The sequence below is a fragment of the Scyliorhinus torazame genome, chromosome 11, assembly GCF_047496885.1.
Source record: "Scyliorhinus torazame isolate Kashiwa2021f chromosome 11, sScyTor2.1, whole genome shotgun sequence".
Taxonomy (NCBI): Eukaryota; Metazoa; Chordata; class Chondrichthyes; order Carcharhiniformes; family Scyliorhinidae; genus Scyliorhinus; species Scyliorhinus torazame.
The window spans coordinates 182,679,644-182,700,356 of NC_092717.1; the positions used below are offsets into that span (position 1 = coordinate 182,679,644).

Consider the following 20,713-nt stretch of genomic DNA (forward strand, 5'->3'; position numbering starts at 1 on the left):
GACTTGCCCACAAAATGTGGGCTGGCACTCCAACAGAGAACTGAGAGAGTAGAGTGCTGCTCTGGCTAAGTACCCTCTTTTCAATCAGAGGTTTCAACAGGGACATTGTTTGCCCTCTCAATAGGACATAAAATGATTCCATGGAACTAATTCAAATTCCCGGCTTGGGTGACTGCCTGTGCGGAGTCTGCACGTTCTCCCAGTGTGTGCGTGGGTTTCCTCCGGGTGCTCCGGTTTCCTCCCACAGTCCAAAGATGTGCTGGTTAGGTGGATTGGCAATGCCAAATTGCCGAGTGTCCAAAATTGCCCTTCGTGTTGGGTGGGGTTACTGGGTGATGGGGATAGGGTGGAGGTGTGGGCTTGGGTGGGGTGCTCTTTCCAAGAGCCGGTGCAGACTCGATGGGCCGAATGGCCTCCTTCTGCACTGCAAATTCTATGAAAATACCCTGGCGTCCTGGCCAATATTTATTCACTATTCAACGTCACAAAAGATTATCTGGTCACTACACATTTCCGTATTGTGGGACCTGGCGATGTGCAGATTGGCTACCACATTTTTTATTTTACAAGTACGTCTGTGGCTGCAAAGCACTTTGGGAAGTCTATTGGTCATGAAATGCCTTACATCATAGATTTCACAGAGGCGGCCATTCGGCCCATCGAGTCTGCACCGGCTCTTGGAAAGAGCACCCTATTTAACCACACACCTTCACCCTACCCCAAAAGCCACTAATCCCACCTGCGGGCAATTTGTCATGGCCAATACACCTAACCTACACATCTTTGGACTATGGGAGGAAACCGGTGCACCCGGAAGAAATTCACGCAGACACGGGGAGAACGTGCAGTCACCCAAGCCAGGAATCAAATTTGGGACCCTGGAGCTGTGAAGCAACAGTGTTAACCACTGTGCTACTATGCCGCCATTTACACGTGTATAAATGCAGGGCTCTTCTCTTTTTTTGGCTGCGCTTGCTCGATTATTTTGCACCTTTCTAAATGGCAATTTATAATGCCCTGTGATAAGTTACCCACCCCCTGAGATAGCTCTGACTGGCCTGCAATTATTTGGTTTGATTTCTTTTTAAATCAAGGACAAAACAATGCCTGCATCAACAACCTGAACTACAGAATTGCGACATTGCAGGAGGCCATTTGGCCCATCATGTCTACACCAACCCCCTGAAAGAGTACCCTACCTCTGCCCACTCCCTCGCCTTATCCTTGTAACCTAATCTTACATCCCTGGACACGAAGGGGCAATTTAGCATGGCCAATCCACCCAAGATGCACATCTTTGAACATTGGGAGGAAACCGGTGCACCCACAGGAGACTCACACATGCACAGTGAGAAAGTGGAAACTCCAAACAGTCACCCAAGGCTGGAAATGAACCCGGATCTGTGGTGCTATGATTAGCAGTGCCAACCACTGTGCCACCCCACTTGATAGTAGATGCCAAGTTTTATTAAAGGTTCATGCCTATTTCTTCTTCCTCAATACACAGGTTACCACTGAGCTTCAGGCTCATGGAATTAATAATTGTAATTGTCATAAGTAGGCTTACATTAATACAGCAATGAAGTTACTGTGAAAAGCCCCTAGTCGCCACATTTTGACGCCTGTTCGGGTGCACAGAGGGAGAATTCATAATGTCCAAATTACCTAACAGCACGTCTTTCAGGACTTGTGGGAGGAAATCAGAGCACCCGGAGAAAACCCACGCAGACACCGGGAGAACGTGCAGACTCCACACAGTGACCCAAGCTTTGAATCGAACCTGGGACCTGGCGCTGTGAAGCAACAGTGCGACCCACTGTGTTACCATGTAGGACACCAGATCATTGATCAGATTTACCATGACAACTTAGGACAGGTCACCTCCCAGACTGGAGTTAGGCAATCAGACAGGGCAACCTGAAAACCTGACAAAATTGTTCAAACAAATTGCCAAATAAAGTAGTGGCCTGCCAAAAGTTTATGATCTGCATGAGAAATTACACATAAGCCAACATATCTAAATGGCAGCAAAGAAAAAATGCTGGAAAATCTCAGCAGGTCTGGCAGCACCTGTAGGCAAAGGAAAGAGCCGACGTTGAGTCCAGATGACTCTTTGTCAAAGCAATAAGACAGAGAAAATGAGAAATATTTATACTGTGGAGTGAAAAGAAAAGATGGGTCATAGCCACAGAAACCCAGGGAAACTGGGTGCAATTAGCCACAGAAACCACGGGGAAAGAGTGCTAATGGCAGACCCCAGAGAGAACAAAAGATGTGAAAGGCCAAACAGCAGAGAAACTAACATCAGAGGGCAAACTGTGACAGATGTAGATGATGGGGAAGGGGGAAGCAAAGGGGAGAAAGGGTAGGGAAAAGTGGATAAAACGGAGAGGGTTAGTTTCTCTGCTGTTTGATCTTTCACACCTTTTGTTCTCTCTGGAGACTGCCATGAGCACTCTTTCCCCTTAGTTTCTGTGGCTATTAGCAACCCGTTTCCCTGGGTTTCTGTGGCTATGACTCATCTTTCATTCTCACCCCAGAGTAGAAATATTTCCCACTTTCTCAGTCTTTAGCTTTGTCAAAGGGTCATCTAGACTCGAAACGTCAGCTCTTTTCTCTCCCGACAGATGCTGCCAGACCTGCTGAGATTTTCCAGCATTTTCATCATAGAATTTATCATCATAGAATTTACAGTGCAGGAGGCCATTCGGCCCATCATGTCTGCACCGGCTCTTGGAAAGAGCACCCACACCCCCACCCTATCCCCATAACCCAGTAACCCCACCCAACACTAAGGGCAATTTTGGTCACTAAGGGCAATTTATCACGGCCAATCCACCTAACCTGCACATCTTTGGACTGTGGGAGGAAACCGGAGCACCCGGAGGAAACCCACGCACACACAGGGAGGATGTGCAGACTCCGAACAGACAGTGACCCAAGCCGGAATCGAACCTGGTGCCCTGGAGCTGTGAAGCAATTGTGCTATCCACAAGGCTACCGTGCTGCCCATATAAAGAGCAAGAAGAAAACAAAGGAAGAGAGCAAGGTCTTTTAGAGACCAAAAAGGTAACCTGTGTATGAAAGCTTAGCATCTCCCATCACAAGAGGATGATGACGCAAACGTTGGTCTATTCCTTTTTTTCCAAATTGACGACAACAAATAATTACAGGCTAATTTAGGTTTTGAGGTGGCAGGTACGTTTTCGGAAGAGGACGAAACCAACCATCATTTAGAAAAGGTGCCAACAAAAAAAAAAGAAAAAGTCCTGCCTTTGTACTGCACATTTCATGACCACCGGACATCCCAAAGCACTTGGCAGCCAACTAAGTACTTCTGAAGTGTAGTCATTATTGTAATAAAGGAAACATGGCAGTCAATTTAAACAGAGCCAGCTCCCACAAACAACAATGTGGTAGTGACCAGATAATCTGTTTTTTTTGTGATGTTGAATTGTAGCCATCTGGGAATACAAAATGGATGTTTGCAAAGATTGCAGGGAACTATGGACAATGCTAAGAAAACAAGCAGGCACAGAGCCTGTACGTGTATTGGGACCGCAGCTCCCAGACGAGACTGAAACTGTAGGTCTATTAACATATTGATGGCCCATCTCCAGGAACAAAGGGGAGATACTCAAGTAACCGATCTTGCTCCAGACCTCGCGGCGTCAGTTCCCCAAACCGAAAGCACAAACAAAGCCAGGCCAACGGCCACCTAGGACACTCCCAGCCATCAGGGCACCCACCTCTTTATTGGTCAAGATCAATAAGAGTGATCAAGATACGGCCCAATTGATTGGGGCCAAGTTCAAGGCCCGCCCAAAAGCGCGCAAAACCCTTTCAGGTATAAGAAGGCCCCAGGAAAGAATCGCTCTATTGGAATCGGCTCTCAAAGCGGAGAGACCCTTCCACCAGCTACAGCAGAAGCAAGTAAGTCCAAGGTCAACGCTCGCTACCAGACGGACGACCTTAGCTGTTCTCTTGTACCACTTCGACCCCAGCAGCCTCAGATTCGAACAACGGCCATTGTTCCTCTGACTGCGTGGGCACCCGAAGCCAAGTATAGGCGTTAGCATTAGAGATAGTTTAGTTTATAGTATTTTGTGCATGAGTAGATATTGCTGTGTATGTAAATAAATAGTATTGACTTTGAACTAACTAACTGGTGTATAGGCTCTTTGATCAGTATTCGGTATCGAAAGCAAACGTAATTAGGATTAAGGAAGGCGACCATATTGACCGCCATATTTAGAACTAAATAAAGAGAGCAACAGAATGAGGGATAAATGTTGGCTAGGACACCAGGGCTAGCACCCTTGCTCTTTTTTGAAATAGTGCCACTGTTATGTCCAATTAGGAAGGCAAACAATGCCTGTTAAATGATCCACAAGAGGGTACTTCTGACAGTGCAGCACTAGCTCAGTTCTCTTCTCTGCCGAGTGTGAGCCTACATTTTGTGGTCAAGTCCCTGATTAAACGGAAGGTCGCACCTTACTAACTGGATTGAGTTTTTGAGGTGGTAATAAAGATTAATGATGTATTTTAGCAAATCTCTTTGGCAAGGTCCGACATGACAGGCTGGTCTGAAAAGTAGAAGCCCATGGAATCCAAGAAAAAGTGGCAATTCTGATCCAAAACTGGTTCAGTGGCAGGAAGGGACAGGTAGTTGAACCAGATAGCTGTTTCCAGTGGTATTCAGCAAGCATTCATACTCGAGAACTAAAATATCCAAGAAACTGATTTGCTTTCTTCCATGCAAGCGTGTCGAGCAACAAAATAGGACGCCGAACAGTGAAAATTGCTTGTAAAAAGGCAGATTGCCTCAAGACTAAATCATAAAACCCAATCTCAAATACCGATAAGAATCCTTCAACTGCATAGTTGGGAAATTTGGCTGTCTGGATACAGAATTGGCTGGCTGAAAGAAGACAGCGAGTGGTAGTGGATGGAAAGTATTCCGCCTGGAGGTCAGTGACCAGTGGTGTCCTGCAGGGATCTGTTCTGGGATCTCTGCTCTTTGTGGTTTTTATAAATGACTTGGATGAGGAAGTGGAAGGGTGGGTTAGTAAATTTGTCAATGACATGAAGGTTGGTGGAGTTATAGATAACATCGAGGGCTGTTGCAGGTTACAACAGGACATTGACAGGATGAGCTGGGCTGAGAAGTGGCAGATGGAGTTCAACCTCGATAAATGTGAAGTGATTAATTTTGGAAGGTCGAATTTGAATGCCGAATATAGGGTTAAAGGCAGGATTCTTGGAAGTGTGGTGGAACAGAGGGATCTTGGGGTCCACGTACATAGGTCCCTCAAAGTTGCCACCCAGGTTGATAGGGTTGTTAAGAAGGCGTATGGCATGTTGGCTTTCATTAACAAGGGGATTGAGTTCAAGAGCCGCAAGGTTTTACTGCAGCTTATCAAACCCTGGTTCGACCACACTTGGAATAGTGTGTCCAGTTTTGGTAGCCTCATTGTAGGAAGGATGTGGATACTTCGGAGAGAGTACAGAGGAGATTAACCAGGATGTTGCCTGGACTGGAGGGCATGTGTTATGAAGAAAGAACATAGAACAGTACGGCACAGTACAGGCCCTTCGGCCCACGATGTTGTACCGAACTAGTCTGAAACTAAGATCAAATCCACCTACTCCCAATCATTCTAGTGCACTCCATATGCCTATCCAATAACCGCTAGAAAGTTCCAAAAGTGTCCGACTCCACTACCATAGCTGCGAGTGCATTCCACGCCCCAACCACTCTCTTGAGTAAAGAATCTACCTCTGACATCCCTCCTAGATCTTCCACCATGAACCTTATACTTATGCCCCCTTGTAAAAACTACATTCACCCGAGGAAAAAGTCGCTGAACGTTGAAATGTTGAGGGAGTTTGGGCTTTTCTCACTGGAGCAAAGAATGAAGAGAGGTGACTTGATAGATGTGTGCAAGGTAATGAGAGGTATGGATAGAGTGGATAGTCAGAGACTTTTCCCCAAGGCAGAAATGGCTGTCACAAGGGAACATAATTTTAAGGTGATTGGAGGAAGGTATAGGGGAGATGTCAGAGATTGGTTCTTTACACAGAGTGGTGGGTGTGTGGAATGCACTGCCAGCAGAGGTGGTGGAGTCAGAGTCATTAGGGACATTTCAGCGACTCTTGGACAGGCACGTGGACAGCAGTAAATTGAAGGGGTGTCGGTTAGGTTGATCTTAGATTAGGATAAATGGTCGGCACAACATCGTGGGCCGAAGGTCCTGTACTGTTCTATGGTCTATGCATAGTCTTTAAGCCTGTGCAAATCAGTGTATGTTTTCTAGATGCTTTTAAATGACTGAAAGCAGAAGCATAAAAATGGAACAAAAGTAAAACTCTAGACAGCATTGGCAGGAAGAGTGTGCAGGTAAAGGGAACGATCAATATACTATCGTGTGAATAGTTCAAGTGAATTCAGCACATATTGTACCAATGTGCTCTTTAAAATGATCTTGCGTGCAGCTCGGCTGCCATCAAGGCACATGTGCACAGCCTAGTGGGAACATTATACAGAGCTGGTAAAATTAATACATATGAATTTTAAGTTGATAATCAAGTGCTGAGATATTTGTTGAACCATGATGTGCAATGGACTACCAGGGATTCGGGGTCAGGAAAAGGGTAGTCAAAGAAACAGGCTTTTCAGATTGGCATGTTTTGGCTATCGCAAAATGTCTGCTCATTAGTAGGGACAGATTTTTTAAATCAGATTAGTGATCATAGCTCATAAGCAAAATTGAGGGGGAACATTATGGAACAGAGTTTGCAGATGCTGTTCAGTACTTCAAAAAAATGAAATGAAAAGGTCAGAGACAAAAATAAGATAAAATGGTACGGTTCGTAGTGACAGAGAATGACAGTGCGGAGGCGAAATGCAAGATAAATAATTGGGAGACAGGTGCATAGATCTTTCAATGTGCAAGTGCAGGTAGAAACGGTTCCAAATAAACAAATGGCACGACTGAGTTTCACATTTGGGTAGATTAATATAAAAGGAAGCAGGGGCTGGTTTAGCACAGGGCTAAATCGCTGGCTTTGAAAGCAGACCAAGACAGGCCAGCAGCACGGTTCAATTCCCGTGCCAGCCTCCCCGAACAGGTGCCGGAATGTGGCGACTCGGGGCTTTTCACAGTAACTTCATTTGAAGCCTACTTGTGACAATAAGCGATTTTCTTTCATTTCAATGCTGACTTTGTGCAAGAGTTTGTATGTATTGTGTACACCACTGAGAGCCCATTACAAGAGATGCATTGGAACCATGGGAAGTGAAACAATTAATAATACCAGAAATCAAAAACAGCATTTAGCAAGGAACAATGCAAGTATCTCTCTCACCTCATTCCTCCCACTGGAGACAGTTATGGGGAAAATCAGATCCAAGTTATCAAAATTATAATACCGTTTCCACTGGCAATGCTGCAAGTGTTTAAGGCAGAGATTGCAACAATTTTAATGTGAAAAGATCAAATATTAAGAAGGGAAGGAGAACTGCAGGTTAATAATATTGGGGAAATAGTTTGAGTGAAAGGACTACCACCAGCTCAAGAGTCTGAAGGCCTCCTCTGATGTACAATTTTAATAGTTCAATACCAGCGTTTTTTAGGGGAAATCTGATGCACTTACAAGGGTCAATAGTCCACCCCTCCGGCCAACTGAAAAATCAACATTTATCTCTGTTCAGCATCAAAGTTAAAAATATATTACCTAGATCTGCAATTGTGCCGCCCTTCACAGGTGTGTGCTCACTGTCCTTCTTGGGGTTCACTAGCAAAGAAAGGAATTCAGGCCATTAAAAAACAGATCTAACTCAAGCCGACTTATAGGCCCTGCATTGCAACTAGTTAGCAAATTAATTCACAAATGGTACAAGAAATTCAAAACAAAATATGAGATCAGTGAATTGACAAAAATTGATTCCATTCATCAGGTAGAATTTGAAATTACAGCAGATCAAGTCGTCATTCAATCCACTGAGCCTGTAACAGTTTTTGCCACAGCAATCTATATCTAATCCCACATCCTGTTGTCTCCTAATAGCTCTGTACCTTCGCTCTTCGCAAATTTTCCCTTCAAAACACTAGGCATTTTGCCTCAACAATCTTGTGGCATTGTCTGGACCGATATATCTAAAGACTTACCAGTAGAAAAACTCACTTCTCCACCCAAATTAGCAGTTTAAATCCACAACTGTCATCACTGACTACCCGCAAAATAAAGAGACACAGAATTTTCAGTCTCTTCACAAAGATGTGCAGGGGAGGTAGATTGGCCCACTAAATTGCCCCTTTATCGGAAAGGAAAAGGAATTGGATACCAAGAAAAATATTTTTTTATAAAACACACCTACAGGTCACTGCACAACATACAATCTGACCAGGTTGAAATGTCGGATTTTGCTTCTGACTTGCAATAATCCCAAGAAACAAGTTTGAATCTCCTTTGAATCTCTCTTCCTTAGCAAGTTCTTGGAAACCTGCAATTATGCTCCTCATACCTTCCAAAAAACCATGATTGAAGCTGGAGCGGAGCAAACTAGGTTTGATGGAAGACATTTGTCTGCTGCTCCTGGAACGATTTGATTCGAACAATTTGGAAAAAGGTTTGTCCAACTGGTGGGCCCCAGAGCCAGTGATCAGAAGTAAAATTGAAGATTTCTACAAGAGATTACTCCTCTCACAGCCTGCTTCTCTCCAATGCTTGCGGTGGATAGGCACAAGCGCAGCAGGGGCATGGATGTGCCTACCAGTGAGCTGGGGGGAGGGGGCAAGCAAGGGGTGAGTATATGCCTGGCACACTACCAGTCCCTCAGATTCTCATTCATTCTCACACCACACACCATCACTCATTCTCAGAGAATGAGCACCAGAGACTGGGAAGTGAGCTGAACCCAAACACACATTCAGTCTTTCACACTCCAATGGTTATCTTTATTAATTACGCTTAATGGTTTTGGCTTTTTTGTTTGAACATTAATTTGTTTCTTTTCACACAGCAATTTGAAATCTGTGCCAAACCTCATCTTTCTCGATGGGAGCAGCTTTACTACGCACCGAAATTTGTTGGTCAATATTGCAGCACTTCAGTAGAGACAATGCTTTAATCCTCAATGATCCCCAACAGCTGGGGGAGTTGGGGTGGAACTTCACTTTTGGTGGCACAGCTGCCTTTGAGAACTTTCCCACCTTGATCATACGGTGCACACCGACAAATTATGGCTGCTTGCAATGAAGGTGATCCGGCTGATTCTCTTGGTTCAGCAGTGCAAGACATTAAAGCACAATTTCAAGAATTGCAAGGTGCCATTATGGAGGCAGTGGCAGTGCATGAGGAGGCACGGGGTGCAGGTAGAGTACCATCTCTGGTGGCAGTCTACCTCAGCATGGTCGAGTTCCTGCTGCATGGCCTATCATCCATTAAAAACTTCAAGCGTGGACGAAGGGGAGTCGGTGACAGACCCGGTGATGTCTGGGGTTTCCGGTGAGGTGGCACGCATGTTCCCAGCCGGGTTTGAGAACTGGCGGCCATGTCTTGGGAGGCTCGATCTGGAAGTGGGCAGCCTGAATTCAATGGAGCACATTTAATCCCATCCCAGAGGCATGGGTTCGGTTGGTCTTACGACCCCTGGTTCTGTGTCAGCGACATGGGTTAGGGATGCCCAAGCCAGCCGGGCCATCCGTCGTTCTTGTTCTCTCTCCCCCCTTCTTTATCCTGGTTGTCGACTTCCTTCCTGGGCCACTAGAGTGGACTTTATCATGATGACTGCCTCATTCCTCAGTTGTTACCCCTGGACTTTACACCCTGATAATCAGGTGGTTGTCTTACGGTTTGGTTCTGCCCAGTCATCTTTTTGTCTTTGTTTCTTTTTTTAAAAGTGTGAGTACCCAATTCATTTTTTCCAATTAAGGGGCAATTTAGCGTGGCCAATCAATCCACCGACCCTGCACATCATTTGGGTTGTGGGGACGAAACCCACGCAAACACGGGGAGAATGTGCAAACTCCACATGGACAGTGGAACAAACCTAGGATCTCGGCGCCGTGAGGCAGCTGTGCCTTTTTCGTCTTTGCTAAAGTCATTTTGCCATCTTGACTGTGTAGGATGGTTGCCTGGCCTGGTCCGGATCTGGAAAGAGTTTAAACTGCGTTCTAAGAGTTGGTTGATTCCCCTTCGCATTGAGGTTAGCGCAATATTGTTGTCTTCTTCTGGCATTTTGATTTGTAACTATGGGGGTGATGTCGGAATGTTTACTGTATCCTGGTTGGATGCAGACCGGTCACTTATCCATGCAAGGATCATGTTGGACATTCTGTCCTGGAATCATCCGGTCTTATTCATTCCCAATTATGTAATGATTATTGCTTTCTGCTGTACCTGTTGTACATGAACACCTCTTGCTATCTTTCTGCTTTTGTTTGTTTGCTGCTGCCATTTCTTCGTAAAAATTGAAAATTCTTAAAAACCTATATTTCTGAAATTTGCTCATTGACCTCGAGTGAGAAGTGAAATGTGCCACCCACACGAAAAGGTGAGACAAGCCTGGTTTATATGTGGTCTGTTTGGTATCCAACTGCACTACATACAGGATTGCCTGCAATGTAAACCATCACTACACAACAGTCATTCTTCAACTGCTTCAGCTCAGATGATCTTTGGTCCCCTTTAAGATCAGCTGTCCCTCGATGCATTTTAATTGCGAACTGAAAGTTCCTTACCTCCTGGAGCAGAAAAAGGAGTCACTGCATTACACTGTGAAAGTATCAGCAATGAATGCAAAACAAGTTCTATGACCAGCACTGACTGGGCTTTACCCGTACATTGATATTGCAGTTCATTTTTCTCTTTTTTTTTTAAATAAACGTATTTCTTTCAAACTTGTGTCAAAGTAGGTTACAGCAAATAAACATCCCAGGAAACATTCTTCCCAACAATCAACTGTACAGTTTGTATAGCTCCTCAAACACGGTCACAAACATCCCCCACCTTTTCTAACTCCCCTGCTGAGCCGCTTAACTCATACTTTATCTTCTCTAACCGCAGGAAGTCATACAGGTCACCCAACCATGCTGCTACCCCCGGTGGCGATGCCGACCGCCACCCCAGCAAAATTTGTCGCCGTGCAATCAGAGAAGCGAAGGCCAAGACATCGGCCTTCCTCCTCTCCATGAGCTCCGGCTTCTCTGAAACCCCAAATATTGCCACCAAATAGTCCAGGTCCACTCCCTCCACCACGATCCTGGCTAAGACCTCGAACACTCCCGCACAGAAACTTCCCAATTTTTTTTTTTGAATAAATGTTTATTCAGAATTTTTCAACAAAATTTTCACCCATTCATACCCTCCCGCCCCGTAACAAAAAAAAAAGTAACAGAACACGACATAAACATATCAATCCAACATAATACAGAACTTGTACAATGGGTTCCTCCCGCACATATTGACTTTCCCATATGTTTATGTTTTTCCTTTCTCAAGTGCCCCTAGGAAAAACCCCTTTCCCCGCCCACCCTTATACCCCCCCCCCCCCCCCGAAAGAGACGGCCCCCCCTCCCCTCCCCCCGCGAGATAGTCTAGGAACGGTTGCCACTGCCTGAAGAACCCCTGCGCAGACCCTCTCAAGGCAAACTTTATCCTCTCCAGCTTGATGAACCCTGCCATGTCATTTATCCAGGCTTCCACACTGGGGGGCTTCGCGTATTTCCACAATGGCAAGATCCTCCGCCAGGCTACCAGGGACGCAAAGGCCAGGATACCGGCCTCTTTCGCCTCCTGCACTCCCGGCTCGTCCGTCACTCCAACTAGTGCTAGCCCCCAACTTGGCTTGACCTGGACTTTCACCACCTTAGACATAGCCCTTGCAACACCCCTCCAGAACCCATCCAGTGCCGGGCACGACCAGAACATATGGGCATGGTTCGCCGGGCTTCCTGAGCACCTCCCACATCTGTCCTCCACCCCAAAGAACCTACTCAGCCTCGCCCCTGTCATATGCGCTCTGTGAATAACCATAAACTGTATCAGGCTAAGCCTGGCACACGAGGAAGAGGAATTAACCCTACTTAGGGCATCAGCCCACAGACCCTCTTCAATCTCCTCCCCCAACTTGCCCTTCAGCTCCTCTACCAAAGCCTCCTCCTCTTCTTTCATCTCCTGATATATCGCCGACACCTTGCCCTCTCCGACCCATACACCCGAAATCACCCCGTCCTGAAACCCCTGTGCCGGGAGCATCGGGAATTCCCTCACCTGTCGCCTCACAAACGCCCTCACTTGCATGTACCTGAAAGTGTTTCCCGGGGGTAGCCCAAACTTCTCCTCCAGCGCCCCTAGGCTCGCAAACGTCCCATCGATGAACAGGTCCCCCATTCTTCTAATCCCTGCCCGATGCCAGCTCTGAAATCCCCCGTCCATCCTTCCTGGGACAAACCGATGGTTATCTCTGATCGGGGACCACACCGAGGCTCCCATCGCCCCCCCGTGTCGTCTCCACTGCCCCCAGATCTTTAGCGTTGCCGCCACCATCGGATTCGTGGTGTACCTCGTCGGCGAGAGCGGCAGCAGTGCCGTCACCAGCGCCCCCAGGCTCGTTCCTTTGCAGGACGCCATCTCCAACCTCTTCCATGCCGCCCCCTCTCCCTCCATCACCCACTTACGGATCATCGCCATGTTCGCTGCCCAATAGTAGCCACCCAGATTCGGCAACGCCAGCCCTCCTCCGCTCCAGAAACCCCCTCCTTACCCTCGGTGTCTTGTTTGCCCACACAAAACCCATGATGCTCCTGCCTACCCTCTTAAAAAAGGCCTTGGTGATCATAATAGGAAGGCACTGGAACACAAAAAGAAACCTCGGGAGGACCATCATTTTAATCGACTGTACCCTGCCCACTAGCGAGAGTGGCAACATATCCCATCGTTTGAAGTCCTCCTCCATCTGCTCCACCTGCCGCGTCAAATTAAGTTTATGCAGGGCCCCCCAGCTCCTAGGATCCCCAAGTACCGAAAGCTCCTTTCCGCCCTCCTCAACGGTAGGTCGTCTATCCCTCTTCCCTGGTCCCCTGGATGCACCGTAGGAGGTCGAGACGTTGTTGGCCTTTCATGACTGTTGCATCAACGTGAGTGGACCAGGACAGACTGTTGGTGATGGTGATCCCCGGGAACTTAAAGCTATCGACCATCTCCACTTCAGAGCCATTGATGCAGATGGGAGTGTGTCGTGCTACGCTTCCTGAAGTCGATGATCAGTTCCTTGGTCTTTCCGACACTTAGAGAGTGGCTGTTTATGGTACACCATGCAACCAAGTGATTTATCTCCCTCTTGTAGTCTGATTCGTCGTTGTTTGAGATACGGCCCACCACAGTCGTATCATCCGCAAACTTATAGATCGAGTTGGAGTTACATCTTGCCACACAGTCACGTGTGTATAGGGAGTACAGTAGACGACTGAGCACACGTCCTTGCGGGGCCCCGGTGTTAAGGACTAATGTGGAGGAGGTGCTGTTGCCTATCCTGACAGATTGCACTCTGTTGGTGAGGAATCATAGAATTTACAGTGCAGAAGGAGGCCATTCGGCCCATCGAGTCTGCACCGGCTCTTGGAAAGAGCACCCCACCCAAGCCCACACCTCCACCCTATCCCCATAACCCAGTAACCCCACCCAACACTAAGGGCAATTTTGGACACTAAGGGCAATTTATCATGGCCAATCCACCTAACCAGCACATCTTTGGACTGTGGGAGGAAACCGGAGCACCCGGAGGAAACCCACGCACACACGGGGAGGATGTGCAGACTCCGCACAGACAGTGACCCAAGCCGGAATCGAACCTGGGACCCTGGAGCTGTGAATCAATTGTGCTATCCACAATGCTACCGTGCTGCCAGGAAGTCAAGGATCCAGCTGCACAGGGAGGGGTCAAGTCCAAGATTGCAGAGTTTGGTTATTAGTCTTGTCGGGATAATGGTGTTGAAGTCGGAGCTGTAGTCGATGAACAGCAGACTTACATTGCTGTCCTTGTTGTCGAGGTGTTGATTGTAGAGCCAGGGAGATGCAAACTACAGTGGATCGAGACCGTCTGGGAGGCTAGCAGTGATCCGTCTCATGACTAGCCGCTCGAAGCACTTCATGATAACAGATGTCAGGGCCACCGGTAATCATGCGCTCAACATATGGATTGGACAAAAAGTAAACTGCTGTGTAAAGAACTGATAGCTATATATGGCATGAACTGAGAAACTAAAAGAATTGATTGGCTGTATGCAAATGAGAATGGGAACTAATTTTGCTTTGAAAGTGTATATTAAGCAAGTTTAAGCCACAGCTCAGCGAGATAGTGTGCCGACAGTTCTGAGGGTCCGGGACCTATCTCACAGAGCTCTGCGACAATAAATTGCTTCTTTTGCTCACATTAAAGGTCTATTTGTGAACATTGTCACCCAACACCTTCAACTCCCTTCCTAACAGCACAGTGGACATTCCTGGAAGGCAGCGGCTCACAAAAAATAAAGGGTGGCCAAAGGGATGACTACATCCTATGAAAGATGAAACAATTCCAAACCATCTCATTATGGGATTAGAATGGCAAGGATTTCAAATTTTAGTCAGTTTGTTTCCATCAACCAACACTGTACCCCTCTGCCTACACATTAAAAAGAAGTGGAAGGGGTGTAAGTGTATGGTGACAAATTAAGCAATCAAAGGATCTGCGGCAGAAGGCAACCAGACTACAAGCAACCAGGAGATAATTGAGAATGAAAAGACACCGCAGGCATACATGTGCAAATCAACACCATTAAAACTCTTTCAACACGTTAAATTGTAATCTTATACTACAAATCTACTACTCTGCAAGATCCATTATAAACAGAACGAATGAGGAATGAGACCAGTCCTTACCATTTTTAGGTAAAATAACCTCCTCTACGTTCGGCACAGGAGTGGGATCTTCCATGTCTTTGGTCAAGTCTTCCTGCTCCTCTTCGTCTCTCTGCCCTCTCCTCTTCAGGTATGGTGTGGGCTGTCTATAAGCAACAGAAACTTAGGGGTGCGAAACCTGAGAACACAGCTATGTATTCATACGTGATTTAACATATTAAACATAATTGCCAAGACGGGAGGAACCTGGGTTCCTTACTTTCTCACTCCACATTGTAATTTATACATTCCACTCAAAACAAAACGATTTAGCTTTTTCGTGACTCCAAAATTATTCCAGTGTTAGAAAGATTAAAAACATAACATCCACCTTGTTACTCCTATAAAAGTGGCCAAACATAATGGCTACATTCTTGTGATCTCTGATGCGTTTCTCTCGGCTGAGTAAAAGGGACATCACTTGCCTAGAATTACAGCCAATCATTCAGTTCCACGAGTTCATTAAAACTGTACTTGCATAGCAACTTCAACAGAGTAGAGTCCAATGGCACAATTGATGTGTCAGCTGTCAACTCTGACGGATAGCCACCGCCAAGCCATTATAAAACCTCAACACACAAAAATGATCATACAAACCATAGAAGTCTAGAGCAAAGAAAATAATTTCGTCCATCATGTCCAAAAACAGTTCCCTTCAGCTGCCACACTTCTTCTGCTTCAAATATTCATCCACCTTCCCCATAAAATACCGAATGAGGTCAGCCTTTAAGGCACTTCGAGACAGAGCTTCCATGCTCCAACAAAACTCAGTACAAATCAATTCTGCTTACTTCACTGTGATCTCTTCACTTTTGAACGGATGAAGGCGTATGTAAACAGAAGCTGTTGTTGACTTGCCACGAGGAATATTCTTCACCATTCAATTGTATGAATAAAAAATGATTCCTGGCTTAATCCTGGTGAATCCATGCCATACCCTCGCTATCCTTTCGAACATTGGGAAAAAATTGGGTACTCGAAATTTATGAAAGTACCTCTTGTATTTTTGTTCATAAATTTAGAGTACCCAATTATGTTTTTCCAATTAAGGGACAATTTAGTGTGGCCAATCTACCCAACCTGCACACCTTTGGGTTGTGGGGGTGAAACCCAGGCAGACACGGGGAGAATGTGCAAATTCCACACAGGTAAGAGGTGCACACAAGTGCACAAAGTATTCCAATTACAGCTAGGTTCTCACTAACATTTTGCAAAAAATCATTACCACTCCATTCCTGGACTCTACGCCCCATATCCAAAACCCAAAATTTACTCGCACTTGTTATGGCTCTATCACCTGAATTTACGTTTACTGGTGTTTTACACAATCAGACTCAAGACAGGCTAGCCGATCCACACTCTTCAGAGTCTAATCTCAAGTCCAGACTTCCACACTAGGTTTATATCTCCCAAAACATATAACCTACTCCTTACATGAGATTACACTTGCCACTGGTCAATACATTCTGCTAACATGTTTATACAGTCCTCCTCACCATTTGACAAATCTCCTACTTGATCACCATCCCTGGCTAAAGTGGATGAACAACTGTCAAGTTAATACTGTCACTTAAAAAAAGAGAAATAGTATATCACTGCCCAAAAGTTCTTCCCGCATACTCATGCAATTCACAATGTTTGTGGAAATAGGAAAGTACAAAGCCTAAACTTCAGTTTGAACAGAAACTGCTGCATCATAGTAATCGTACTAATTGGTGGCTTAATTCTTCCACCATTCCTAAATCAGGGCTTTCAACAATTTTCAGCAAGAGCGCATGGGTGCAATTTAAGCTCTTGGACTAATTTTTACAATGTTAAAATTTATACATCATTGACTTACAAAAGGAGAAGCGAAAATAAGAATTTGATTTCACCAATATTGGAAACACGATCACACGGCATTAACCCATCATCTCAATTTATTGCTTCTGTGAATGAGAACTCAATGATCCCAATGCGATGGCCAAGCTCCAAGGGAACGCACAGTTACAGTGTGGGCCTGATTTTCTTGTCTGTTCCAAGACTGTCATCAGCTAGAAACTTATATGAAAAGCAATGAATCCAAATACTTTAACAAAACAAAACTAGCAGCATGAACCTGCACAGAGCAGTGGCAGAAATTCAGAGCATTCCTACTTCTAGTTTCTATCTCGTACTCTCACGCTAGTTTCAATTGTTTTTCCTGCAGCAGGAAATAAATCTTCAATCGCAGCTTCCCAATCACCAAATACAATTTTCATTCCCACTTTTACCATACAACACAATCAGATGAAGCCCGTGATCAACTGGTGCAAAGGAACAGCTTTATTTACCCTTTCTTTCCACTCTTCTTCCTAGATTCAGCAGGTGTGGATATTGGTGAAGGGGAACGGGAATGTTTCCTCTTCTTGGCCCCAGCTGTTGACTTTCTGTCCTTTCTATCTGGTGTGCGGGATGCCTAGTTGAAATAGGTAGGCAACTTGTAAGTGTTCAACATAATGTTCATATTGCTGTGTATGGTCAAAGAGTCAGACATACACAGGTTGGTCAGCAATATTCAGATTTCACATGCATGCCTTTCTCCCTATAACCTGTATGCTGTTTTATCTTAATAGGTCAAGAAAACTCTCAAGCAACTTCACAAGAAGGCAGAATGGCAGAAAATTAAAGAGAATGTTGTAACTGCATTAGGCCATTCAGCAGCTCTGGGTATGAAATATAACCGATTAACTTTTTAAAAAATGTATAAATTTAGGGTACCCAATTCATTTTTTCCAATTCCGGGGCAATTTTAGCATGGCCAATCCACCTACCCTGCACATCTTTGGGTTGTGGGGGCGAAACCCACGCAAACAGGGAGAATGTGCAAACTCCACATGGACAGTGACCCAGAGCCAGGATCGAACTTGGGACCTCGGTGCCGTGAGGCAGCAATGCTAACCACTGTGCCACCATGTTGCCCCACATATTAACTTTTATGGCCAGAGTCTCATGCTTCCTTTTGTCAGGTACTGGCATATACTTAAAATTTGCTTTGATCTGGTATGGGAGTGCAGTGATTATATCACTGGTGTTCATATTCCAGAGAACTCCCAGTTAAAATCATAGCTGTTTGAGAATTTCATTTTTTAAATATAAGAGGCTGGAAATTAAAACCTGGTAACAGCAAGTGATAAATTAAAACTATGCTGGATTGTCGTAAAACTCACCCAGTTCACAAAATACCTCTTGGGAAGGAATACATTCCCCACATCTATCAGGCAGATGCGCAACTCAGTTCCACATCAATGCCTTATGGCGCAGTGGTAAAGCCCCTAACACTGGACCAGAAGCTCGGGGTTAGAGTCCAACGCCAGGACGTTTTGAGTCACAGAAGCTGCATTCAACGCGGTTCAACGGGCTTACAGTAGCTCAGTGTGCTAAACAGCTGGTTTGTGATGCAGAACAAGGCCAGCAGCACGGGTTCAATTCCCGTACCAGCTTACCCGAACAGGCGCACGAATGTGGCGACTGGGGGCTTTTCACAGTAACTTCATACTTGTGACAATAAAAGTATACTATTATTAAGTGGGAAGTCCTGCTCCCCTTCAGAGGGAAGTTCATATTCCGGGGAGGTCATGGGAAATCGTATGGCCCTGATCCTGGGACCTCCAGTGTGGTTATAACAGTATGGAAGATGGATCTGGAGCAAAGGCAGTACCAGGTTCAATGGCATCTTGCTGGAATTACTGCTGTTTGTAATCAGGAAGAGAAGGATATACTTTTTATAAACTAACAATGGGAGAAGAGGAAGAAACTTGCAGTTCTCATCAAGGCTGGTTGGAAGCAACTGATAAGATCAGCAGCTACAGTGTTGTGCCCAGTTCCTGAATGCAATAAAGGAAGCAATTTAGTAACCAGTTCAGGAAGAGGGGAGTGCGTTTGCTGATCCTGCACTTTCACGTGCTCCCCACCTTCATTCTGTTGGTAATTTTCCTTGATGTCACTCCACTCTTTCAGTAGCAGGCAGCCTTCACTTTATGTGCACTTCAGCACCTCCACATTCATCCATCAACTGATGACGATCAGCCCAATCCTTATGCAGACTGATACATGTGTCTCAAGTGATCCTCACCAAATGTACTTGACAGTCAGAAACCATTGCGAGGACAATGGACAGAAACACCGGTCACATAACAAACACGTGGCTGAAAGAGTGGTGTGGGAAAGAGGGGTTCCTTTTCATGTGACACTGGCATCAGTTTTGGGACAGGGGGGACCTATACCGTTGGGATGGTCTCCACCTGAACCGAGCTGGGACCAGTGTTCTGGCAAAAAGAATAAATAGGGTGGTCAATAGGACTTTAAACTAAAGATTGGGGGGGGGGGGAGGAGAAGTAATCAGTGGGAGGCGTAGCTGCTTAGGAATACAAAAAAGCACGAAAAGACAAAACTCAGGAGAGGTTACGATAGTCCCCATCCCACAAAATATGACACAGTGTATGGAAAGGCTCAGTAAACCAAGGTCCACCACACTAAGAAAACAAAAAGGGACGGTCAATAGAGAATTAAAGGTGCTATATTTAAATGCGCGCAGTGTACGGAACAAGGTAGATGAGCTTGTGGCCCAGATTGTAACTGGCAGGTATGATGTGGTAGGCATCACAGAGACATGGTTGCAGGGGGTTCAGGACTGGCATTTAAACATCCAGGGATTCACAACCTATCGAAAAGACAGGGAGGTGGGCAGAGGGGGCGGGGTTGCCTTGTTAATTAGGAATGAAATTAAATCAATAGCACTAAACGACATAGGGTCAGATGATGTGGAGTCTGTGTGGGTAGAGTTGAGGAACCACAAAGGCAAAAAAACCATAATGGGAGTTATGTACAGGCCTCCTAACAGTGATCAGGACCAGGGGCACAAAATGCACCACGAAATAGAAAGTGCATGTCAGAAAGGCAAGGTCACAGTGATCATGGGGGACTTCAATATGCAGGTGGACTGGGTAAATAATGCTGCCAGTGGACCCAAGGAAAGGGAATTCATTGAATGTTTACAGGAGGGCTTTTTGGAACAGCTTGTGATGGAGCCCACGAGGGAACAGGCCATTCTGGACTTAGTGTTATGTAATGAGCCAGACTTGATTAAAGATCTTAAAGTAAGGGAGCACTTAGGAGGCAGTGATCATAATATGGTAGAATTCAATCTCCAATTTGAAAGAAAGAAGGTAGAATCAGATGTAAAGGTGTTACAGTTAAATAAAGGTAACTACAGGGGCATGAGGGAGGAACTGACGAAAATCGACTGGGAGCAGAGCCTAGTGGGAAAGACAGTAGAACAGCAATGGCAGGAGTTTCTGGGAGTAATTGAGGACACAGTGCAGAGGTTCATCCCAAAGAAAAGAAAGGTTATCAGAGGGGGGATTAGGCAGCCATGGCTGACAAAGGAAGTTAGGGAATGCATCAAAGCAAAAGAGAAAGCCTAGAATGTGGCAAAGAGTAGTGGGAAGTCAGAAGATTGGGAAGGCTACAAAAACAAACAGAGGATAACAAAGAGAGAAATAAGGAAAGAGAGGATCAAATATGAAGGTAGGCTAGCCAGTAACATTAGGAATGATAGTAAAAGTTTCTTTCAATACATTAAAAACAAACGGGAGGCAAAAGTTGACATTGGGCCGCTCCAAAATGACGCTGGTAATTTTGTGATGGGAGACAAGGAAATAGCTGAGGAACTAAATAAGTACTTTGCGTCAGTCTTCACAGTAGAAGACATGAGTAATATCCCACCAATTCCGGAGAGTCAGGGGGCAGA

At 45.5% G+C, this 20,713-nt stretch overlaps 1 protein-coding gene across 3 annotated transcripts in view; it reads right to left on the reverse strand.

Moving 5' to 3' along the window:
- Positions 1 to 20,713, reverse strand: part of smarcc1a (SWI/SNF related BAF chromatin remodeling complex subunit C1a) — a 288,801-nt gene that overhangs the window by 175,481 nt on the left and 92,607 nt on the right. For all 3 annotated transcript variants that reach the window (XM_072468117.1, XM_072468118.1, XM_072468116.1), the window contains exons 10-12: positions 17,256 to 17,380; positions 14,926 to 15,050; positions 7,738 to 7,797 (exon numbers count right to left, since the gene is read on the reverse strand). In XM_072468117.1, the coding sequence (XP_072324218.1) occupies positions 7,738 to 7,797; positions 14,926 to 15,050; positions 17,256 to 17,380 (310 nt within the window). The remainder of the gene's footprint in view (positions 1 to 7,737; positions 7,798 to 14,925; positions 15,051 to 17,255; positions 17,381 to 20,713) is intronic.